General features: G+C 45.5%; 1 protein-coding gene across 1 annotated transcript in view; it reads right to left on the bottom strand.

Annotated features, from left to right (window-relative positions):
• Positions 1-1,557: 1,557 nt before the first annotated feature.
• The window catches only part of CLMP (CXADR like membrane protein), a 40,951-nt gene continuing 32,555 nt past the window's right edge, over positions 1,558-9,953 (bottom strand). The window contains exons 3-7 of the mRNA XM_071576392.1: positions 9,602-9,803; positions 8,650-8,814; positions 8,147-8,269; positions 6,469-6,610; positions 1,558-5,006 (exon numbers count right to left, since the gene is read on the bottom strand). Of these exons, the coding sequence (XP_071432493.1) occupies positions 4,712-5,006; positions 6,469-6,610; positions 8,147-8,269; positions 8,650-8,814; positions 9,602-9,803 (927 nt within the window). The 3' untranslated portion in view covers positions 1,558-4,711. The remainder of the gene's footprint in view (positions 5,007-6,468; positions 6,611-8,146; positions 8,270-8,649; positions 8,815-9,601; positions 9,804-9,953) is intronic.

Here is a 9,953-nt window from a genome sequence, read left to right as displayed (position 1 = left end):
TGAACCATCACCCCATATCTGACCAGGTAAGGCATGCAGAGCACACCCCACCCTATGCAGAGCACACTCTGCTCCCAGGTTACACCAGAGATGCTTCTCAGTGTAACTCACTGAACACACCACACACCAAGTCCTGTGGGAGCAGTGCCCTTAGCAAGGGATTGCCTTGGGGTTTTTTGGGGGTTGTTTTTCTAAATCATAGGCAGACTTTCAGCAGGACCTAAGAACAGGAACCTTGAAATTCCACAGCAACATTTATATTTGCAACCACACTTGGCAGAGCAGAGTGATAGCAAGTGAAGTGAGCCTGAAACAGCAGTGAGTCAGTGCAGGGAGGGGGCAAATGACTCATTACATTAGAAATGAAAGGCTGTTAAGAAACTGGACCAAAGTAACTCATTTACTGTATATCGGAAAAATTGCGGCTTGGCAGGCTGGACATTTCAGTGTTTTGTGTGGAGTTTCTCCTAATTATGGATTTCAGCGTTATTTTTGGACATGAATTTAGCACATTAGGGATCAAGCACTGCTTCTCCTTTAAGAGTTTAACACAGAATTGGGAGGAGAACAGAGATTATCAGAGACATTCCTCCTTTTCACAACACCAGCACTTATTTTTACAACATTTGCATCTGCACTCCCTGAAGTTTGACAATCACACTTTTGCAAGGCCGTCCCTTCCCTTTCCCACCGTGTCTTCCCCCTCCAGTGTGTCAGTACAAACGGATCCAGGCTAAAAATAACCCAATATTTCTGATACTGTACAAAAGTATGCAACTGCTCAACTCCTTTCAAAGCCTGTGTTGCCTAATCGGAATTTTTAATGTCACCAGCTCCAGTGGGAGCCAGGGAAAGTGTTTCTTCATGAATCAGGGACAGCCCATTCACACCTATGAGACTATTGTGTTGTCCCTGTGTTTTCTTTTAAATACTATCTGATTATGTTGCAATTTTTACTCCCAGGTTTCAGGATTGCTGATGTGGGGAGGCCTCTTCAAAACACCCTCAGGGAAAGCAGGCTCAGAGAACTCAACCATAATGACGGTTCAGTTACCCTGAATCCCAACTACAGCTCCCACACTAGAGATTCCTGTTGCCTGGTTCAAAACGTTTATCTGCAGAGAAGATCTGAACTGTCTGAGCACAGGTCAGGTGGTTGTTCAAGGTTTCCTTGTCATCTCACAGCTCATGAGATCAGTGGAACACACGAGGTGGGTCAGCAGTAAGGTCACAGGAGTGGGAGGATAGTGTCACCAGGGGTTTATGTCTGTGCTGGCACTATTTACCACCTCCATCCTCAGCCAAAATATCTCAGGTGAAACAGCTACATGGAAGAAAAAACACTGGTTTTGTGATACACCCAAGGTCTCCCATATTTCATACCATGACATGTAACTTAGACTGAAATATAGCTAGGAAAAAGACCAGCTTCCCCATGCTTTCCATGCAAATATGCACATAGTCCTTGTCAGCTTAAAAGGGGTATTTTTAACTCCATATTTTTTCCCTTGGATTCAGCTTGACAGCATTTAACACATCACACCACAGAAGATGGAGCACGGTGCAAGTTCAGTTGAGCTGCAGCACTTTAGCTGCAGCACCTTTATTTATAAAACAACCAACCAAAAAAAAATTATGAAATCATTGATTCAAAGGAATCAATAATAAATATTTGGTTTCCTCTGAGTTGTTCAGACACAGTACAAGTACACCAATTATAACAGGTAGAAGAGATGGAAGCTTAGTTCAGCTGCTGAGAAACGAAAGAAAGCTACATAACATGATCTGCATTTAATCACACTAGTAATAACTGGTATATGACAGTAAATGCTTTAATACACTATTTTACAAAGAGTTTGGCTTATAGTTCATTTGCTTCCCTTATGCAACTCCCGATGGTATCACCTGGAGCTCAGAAAATAGAATACCTTTGGAATGATGCCTTTTTCCTGTTCCCTTTGAGTAATGAACTTTGCCCTCAGTTTCCTGCTGGCAGCTGAAGTGCAGCACTGACTATGTATTCCCCTGGGAGATCACTGATGTGGGGGCTGGAAAACACCACACCATTTCAGATTTCAAATCATTGTGATGCCCTCATTTCCTAAGCAGGGCCACACACCTTTGTTGCATGGCAGAAGGAGTGCTTTTTCTGGCAGGGTTTCTGTCCAGGGGAGTGTGCAGATACCTGGATGGCAGGCACCTGAACTGCCTCCTTCCCAACAGGCCTTGGAACAGCCAGGAATGATCACACACAGGCTTCAGTGATTCCTCCACCTAAATTTCACCAAGGCTCATAAACCTTTCAGCCCATGCAGGCAGACTGATGGCAAGGAGTAACCCAGGAAAGGGTTGCCAGAGCTGATCTGTCCTGCAGCTAATTCCCAAAGGCCTCCAGAAACTCTGTGGGGAGCAGGCTGGTGAATTCTCCTAGCCTCCAGGCTGTAGACAGAGGATCCTCCCTGCTAATTTCAGGTCTGGTCTGTGACTCAAAGCCTACCCACAGTCTTTGGTTCTCAGGCTGGACCAACTCAGCTGTTGGAATTGTCACCCTGGTTGCTCAGGCATGAGAGAAGCACTCTAGGATGAGGGTCCTCAGATGCAGCACACGTGACATTAAGCACAGTAAGCAACCATAGAAGCCACAAATTGCTTTGGCCATCCTACTCCTCCTGCTCTTGGGCTTTTCCCAGCTCTGGAGTGGCTTGAGAGGGCTCTGCAGTGCCTGAGCCTTCAGTGCTCAGGAACAGAGCAAGTGCAGAGGAATCACAGGCACTTAGAGCTGCTGCTCCAAATCAGGAATGTGCTCCTGGAGCATCCAGGGAAACTCTCCAGTAAAATGACAGAGTATGCAACACCAGGAGCTGTCATGGAAGCAATAGCTTATCAAACACCTCGTACCAGGTATCCTTTTCTTAAACTTGTGACTCAGGATTGTCTTCCCTGCACATCAGTACTTTGTCTTGCCAAGGGTTGACTCAGGGGTAGAGAAAGCAAGTGAAATTTTGGTACATCTGGTGACTGCTCCCAGGAAGAGAAATTCTCACATGGTATAGGGTAAGTTTGAAAACTATTTCCCACATGGAAGTAGGCCAAGCAGGGCTTGGCTTTGATCAGGTTGCCTAAGATCTCCAGTGAGGAAGTTAGAATTCTGGTGCTCAGTCAAAAAAGGAGATAAATTACAGTCCTGGAGTGAAAGAATTATAGATCTGTAGTTCTTTGTGCTGATCCATCCTCTCTCGACTCATCTCACAAATTGAAGAAAAGCTGCCCTCCCTCAAATGGAAAAAAAAGAAACCCACCCTCATTTTTTTAACAGAAAATCATCAGACCAGGAATACAGGAATCTAGAACCTACAAGCTCAGTGTCTTGTGTGTAGCAGTGGTCAGAGCCAAGTCCTTCAGAGAAAAATATAAATGACAGAACTATGCATCCGTCTCCAGAGGAAGCCTGTCCCCATCTCCCATCCTTTCCTATTGGCCTTCAGCTTGAAGTGTTAAGACTTTATATTCCTTGGAAATGTTTATTCTGCAATTACAAAAATATTTTTTACAATTCTTGCAGTTTTAATGGTCTCACTAAAGGTTTAATCCTCAACTATAGCACATGGCCCAACATTTGGTGCATGAATGGGACAATGCATACAAATATTTCCTAGTGGAAGCAGCATTGTGCTTGTTTACCTGCCCCAAGTGTTTTGTCCTCTTATCTTTTAGCCTTGCCTAGAGGTCACCTCAAGAGTGTTGTTCATTCAGTCTTGGTAAGAGCTCTCCATAAGGCTTCTAAAACCTCAAAATTGGGGAATTCACCACATGCCAGTAACAAAGGTGTCTTCCAAATGCTTCATCCAGGCTTTTTGGTAGATTAGTGGTTCTCCCCTCCTGAGTTACTGCCTCCCTTCTGGATTCAGTTCTCGTCTCACTAAGGCTCATTTACCACAGACACCACTCCAGTGAGGTTCCTGTGGTTTTGCAGTGCTGGCCATAAAAGCAGAGCAGGCTCCTGGCCCTGTCTCTGGGTGCATCTATATGTTTATTCTAGCAATTAAAGCACCTCTGTTTTCTTGATATAAAGGGTCCTTTATCTTTAATGCAGAGTTTGTTTCAGACACATGCCTTAATACTGCATCTCTTGACCTTTTTGAGTGATCCTTTCATTTCCACTTCAGTTACAGTCTCCAAAAGTGTTTCACTAGAAGACTGAATGCAGAAAATGTAAAGCAAAGCACCTTCAGTCCCCCTTGAGGCTGGACACTGGCCTGCCCTCAAAATCTTCAGATAAGACAATGCATCTGAGAGAGTTCTCCAAAAGCAGTATAAGATATTTCTTCCTCCCCACAAAACCTCTCTGGAATATTATGCATCTTTATGTCTCTTTTGATCCCTTTTAACAAATCCTGAGGTTTGGCTTCTTTGCATCTGTCCAGCGTTTTGCTGTTGTAGTTTTTAAATGCTCAGTTCCATTTCCAAAAAAAAAAAAATTAAAAAGAAGTTCCCTTTTCCCTCAAATGTATCTTTCTTCAATAAAAGAAAATCCTGCATCGAACCTCAGTGCTGAAAGGTGTACAAGAATTAAGTGGAAGGGCTCCTTGTGGTGTGAAGAATCACAAGTGATTAAAATTAAGCTGACCAGGAAGATAACGAGCTAATCTAACAGTTCCTACGTGGCTGGTGGTGTGTGAAGTGTTTCTGGGCAGCAGGAGACTCCCGAGGGTCACACGGTCTGGAAGGCCCGGCTCTGGGCAGGCACCATGGCCAGTGTCGCTCCCATTTTCATCAGATTGTTGTAGTCAACTTTCTTTGGCTCCATCCCCTTCTCTTCCATCTCCCTCTGGCTGTACTGGGGAGGGGTGAGATGGGGAGCAGCTTCTGTGGACAAAGTCCGCTGGCTGCGGGAGGCACTGTTGGCTGTCGACCTGGTGGAGGAGGAACCTGAGCGAGAGCTCCTGGAGCCAGAGGAGGAGGAACTGGGCTTGACCAGGTGGGCCTTGGGTGCCTCTGCATCTTCTCTGCAACCAAACAGACAACAGGGCTTAAGCATCACATGAACAGAACCTCTCACTCATTTCAACACTGCAATAGGCACTTGCCCACTGAGGCTGCAAATCACCAAATCTGCCCAGAAATCTGTTTTCTGTTATCTATTTTCTGAATTCTGTGCCATGTCACTTTGTGTGCTGGACTTCCTGTAGCCATGCAGAGCTGTTGGTCAAATGGGTTTGGAATAAATACCCAGAGCTCACGACCAGCTCTGTGCGTGCAGCTCTGGTGTGTGGAGCGAACGCTAAATGTTGGTGCAAGCAGCTCAGATAGAACTGTCTGCTCTGTAATCCTTAGTCATTATGAGAAATGGCCTGGGCAAGACTAGCTGAAACTGGTTCTTCTGCTTAAAATAACCTGTGGGAAGGAAAAGAAGTGCAAGAACTGGGTCCTGAGAGAGAGAAAGAAAGAGAGGATGTAACAGTTAGGCATGAAAAGGTGATATAAGAGGGTGAGGCTCAAACTGAAAATTCATGCAAGATGTGAAGGCAAACAGGAAAAAGGGAAGGGAAGGAATAAGCAGACCCTGCTTTTATGCTGGCAGCCTGACTGTTAGGCAGAGGAATCAGCTGCTGAGGGGATTACAGAGGTGCCTAATGGTGCATAGATGTCATATGAGGGCAGTTGTACAAATAGAAACAAAGATGGATCAAGGCAAGGAGGTTGTTTCTTCCAGGACGGGAGCAGCTCAAACTCATTCCTGGAAATAGATCCTTCCAGCACTTTCCTTCCTGAGGAGTTTAGGCTGGGTTGGCTGGAGACCAGTCTCAGCTTAGGGGAGTTGAGGGGCAGGCCTGGGACAGATGAGCTCTAAGAACATGTGTCAGCACTGCTGGGCTGAGGCTGCTCCCTTCACACACAGCTCAGGGGATTGCTATCCTGAGCTAAATCCAGAAGCACAGTTGTTCAAAAGACTCAAGGAAGAGAGAGAACCTGCCTGTTTTAGAGCATTTCCAATAGAAACTGCAACTGAAAGGAAGAAATGAGAAGGAAAAAAAGGAGAAAGAAAGAGAAGGAGAAAAAGAAAAGAGGAGAGAGAGAGAAGGAGAAAGAGGAGAAAAAAAAAGTAAAAACCTCAGAACATCTCAGAGCCACAATGGACAAGTGGGTTGAATTTAATACCATAAAAGATTATGCAAATGCTTTAAAATGGTGAATTCCAAATGTGAGAAAGAACAGCTTGATGCGTTTTATGCTGATTTGCCCTGGGGGAGGAGGGGAAGTTTAATCTAATTTTCTGGAAAGTCTTCACAAAGCTTCTCACAAGTCAAGAAATTTGTCAGTGGTATTTCACAGAGACTTTAAAAGCTTTTTAGAACAAACTTTGGCAACACTTATACCTACTTACAGTTACTGTAATCTATAGTGAAAAGATATGTGAAACTGTAAGAAGGGACTGTGGGAGGTGGAGGATTAAGTAAAAGGCGTTACCTGATTTCATTTGGTGCCTCCTCTTCCTCATATCTCTTCTTTTCTTTCCTCCTTAAGGTCAGCCTCACTACCAGGAAGAGGAGGGAGAGTCCCACCACCACTCCACACGCTGCCCCAGCGATCATGCCGATATTTTGGGCATCTGTTGTCCAGAAAACAAATGTATTAGGTGATAAACTCTCACTTGAGTTGCACGGTCAGGTTCCAGTTCCCACTACAACTTACAGCAAACCGGAACAGAGCATGTTATTGTATTTATTTAGGTGTGTCTCCACCTAGAAGCTGAACCAGTTTATCTTCAGGCATTGTTACTAAAGCTGAGCTGACAGAAAAGCAATCAGCTCTGGAAGGGTGGGATCACAAGTGCTGTGCCTTCAGCTGTGGGTCAGAATGGAATGGGGAAGGGAAAAAAGTGTTCTGCTATGAGCCCAGAGCCACAGAGAGTGCGGCCGGGGTAGCCCACTGCGAAACGCGGCACCAAGCAGGTTCCTGAGGCAGAAGTGTTTGAACTTTGAGTGGTTCCCCGTGAGGATTTTATTCCTCCCTTCGATTTACCCTGAAATGACTACAACCCATTTCCACAATGAATTATTTAATCGTGGGAGAAAAGTGACCTGAGCTGGGGTAGAGAGGAAGAAAGAGAAAGAAAGGAAGACCATCCTGCGCGTGGGAATTTTCATCCCTAAGAGCAAAGATGAGACGTTTCTCTGTTGATACTTTGTGACAACTTCTGATAGGTTAGGCTGGGCTTGGCTGAACGTTGTTTTCTTAAGGCTCGTCCCTACGGAGGGTTTAGCAAATCCAAGTGAGGTGGGAAACCGATTCAGTTCAATTGGCAGAAAAGCTGCCTGGACGCTTTTACTTCAGATGCCTGAGGCAAACCGGTTTTCCCTGCTACGTGACCATATTCCAGGTATTTCAGGCTTGGCTGGGCAGAAAAGTTCCAAAGCTGTGGAATCTCCAAGAAGAGACTTCTCTATTAGTCTCTTATCACAGCAGTTCCAGCTCCTGCTGATCTCCTTTGAGAGCTTCTGGACTCTATTGTTTGGATTTCTAAGTGCTAAACTCCACCTTTTCCTGGTATGCATATGCAAAGAAGGGTTCCAAGAGGTGCACACACCCTTGAGTGGTTAATCAGTAGGTAGGACACAGAATTTAACCTCTAGTGCTCGGGACAGAATTAGATCTGAATTAAAACCTGTCAAAGTTGCTTTTCATCCTGCACGTTATTTCATGTAACAGTCAGCGTTTCCAGCTCTCTTTAGATTGTTTAGTCTCCCAAGTGCAACAGATGCATAATTTGGAATTGGAATGATGGAATGGCCAGAGAGAGATTATACCTGAGAATAGTGTCCAATCACTCCAGCCAGAAGTACATCAAAGCTGCAAACTCGGGAACCTCTAACTCAGTTTTGTCCCCTTGTATTTCATTAATCATTCTGAAAATCAACGTTTCTAACAGACCAAAACATCTGAGACCAAATGAAGTTATCACTTTAGGCTGTGATGTTTTTATCGCTTTAGGTTATACAGGGGCCTGCTGTGCAAATCCTAACTGCAATAAATAAGAGTAAGTAAGAACTATTTTATGGGATTAAAGTCTGAAAGGGCAAAGGTGTGGCCCTAGGTGGGAAGCAGCTCATGTGATGTGTGAACACCAGTCCGTGCCAGTACTTACACTGCACTGTCACCTGCACAGCACAGCTCTCCTGCCCAGCCTCGTTGGTGGCCACACACTGGTATAACCCTGTGCTCATCTGCGTGAGGTTCTTCAGGAGGACTTGCCCGGGGTTAGAAATGTCTGAAACAGGGAAAACACCACTGAGATTAATCAAACAGGGTAAGAAACTTTAACCGTGGGTAGGACACAGAAGCACAAGTTGAACTTCTGCATCAAATCAGTTCCAGGACAATCAAAAGGTCATTTGTCAACCTTCAATAAAGCATTAAAAAAACCTCCTTGTGCTCAGGGTGGAGGACCCTACAAGGTCCAGCTGCAGCTGCGAGAGGAGCTGTAGGATCATTACTCACACTGCCACCAACTGATCCCACTTTTAGAGCAAGCATCTGACTGTCCATGTGCATGTCCACGTTGGCATTGTCTTGCTCTGAGCCTTCCCAGAGCTTCTGGGAAATGCCCCGACTTACTTACTCTGGATTTGAGGAAATGGCCCAACTTACTGACTCTGGAATTGGGTGGGAGGTGCTCGACTCTGTCCTCCTCGTTGATGCGCTCCCAGCGGTAGGAGATGGGGGCAGTGCCAGAGGCAGAGCGGCACTGCAGGGACAGCTCCTTCCCTTCCAGTATCTCTCCTTCCAGCCAGCACTTTGGCTTGGCAGGTTTCTCTAGGAGCAACAGAAGACAGGTCATGCAAACACAGCAGGCTGTTTTCTCAGCATAAACCCTATCGTTCGCAAGGTCTGTCATTTAAGCGGCTTCCAAGAGCTGCCTTCTCTGGAATGCATTAAGGAATCACACCAGTGATGGTTTTTAGGGGACTTAAGCTTCAATTGTGTGCTACTCCTCAGCCATAGGAGTGCCGTTATAATAGTGGCAGTTTGCCTCAGTGGAGCTCTGTCACCATGTTCCTCTTCCAGGCACTATTTAGAGAACATCCTTTCCCTCCCTCTACTTCTCCATTTCTTCCTTCTCCCGACGGGATCTGTCAGGACACGTCACTCCTTCCACAGGATCACAGTGTACATGGAAGAGCCAATGTAGAAGCTGAACTCAGGGAAAGGAAATAGTCATTTGGCAGTTTATTTGTCACCTCCACTGACTTGGATCAGGTTGGGGTCCTGGGACATGAACTCACAATCCACTGCAGGAGATCTGGACAGGGTGATTACCAGCTAAACCAGAATATCAGCCCAGTTTGAGTGATGAGATCATAGTGATAATTTGGAAAAAAAAGTTCATATGACGTTGTGGATAATCACTTACCTCAAACTCACTCTTTAGCCTCTTCCTGTGGCCTGTCCATTGCCAATAAATACAAAGGCATATATAGATTTGGACAGTGAAACCTGACCATGAGATGTCTTTGTGCATTTATACCCTGCGAAATAAATCTCCCTGCAGGAAGTGAGTCTGGAAATCTTTTTCTTTGGGAGAACAACAAAGTGTCCTTACCTACCACCCTGAGGGTGATGCGAGACCACTCGTACCGCCCAGCATTTTTAACCTTGCAGATGTACTTCCCTGCATCGCTGGACTGCAGGGAGATGATTTGTAAGGAGGCATCTCCAGCAAGGAAGTTGGATGTGAAGGAAACACGTCCTTTCTGCTCCTCATTCAGGTCATCATAGACATGGCCCCCAGAGTAAGTGATCACCTGAGGGGCAGAGATAGGCACTGACAGCCAGTGGTAGTTGTACTTGCACAGAGAACGACAAATAAAGCGTTTCCAGGAACTCCAGACCAAGGTTCTGCACAGTTAAGTGACTGCTGAGGGTCACACAGGATGCCTGTGGAAAACTGAACC

The sequence above is a fragment of the Pithys albifrons genome, chromosome 23 (assembly GCF_047495875.1).
Source record: "Pithys albifrons albifrons isolate INPA30051 chromosome 23, PitAlb_v1, whole genome shotgun sequence".
In the NCBI taxonomy this organism is placed as follows: Eukaryota; Metazoa; Chordata; class Aves; order Passeriformes; family Thamnophilidae; genus Pithys; species Pithys albifrons.
Note: the sequence above shows the minus strand (reverse complement) of the source record. Positions and strands in the feature narration are given on the sequence as shown.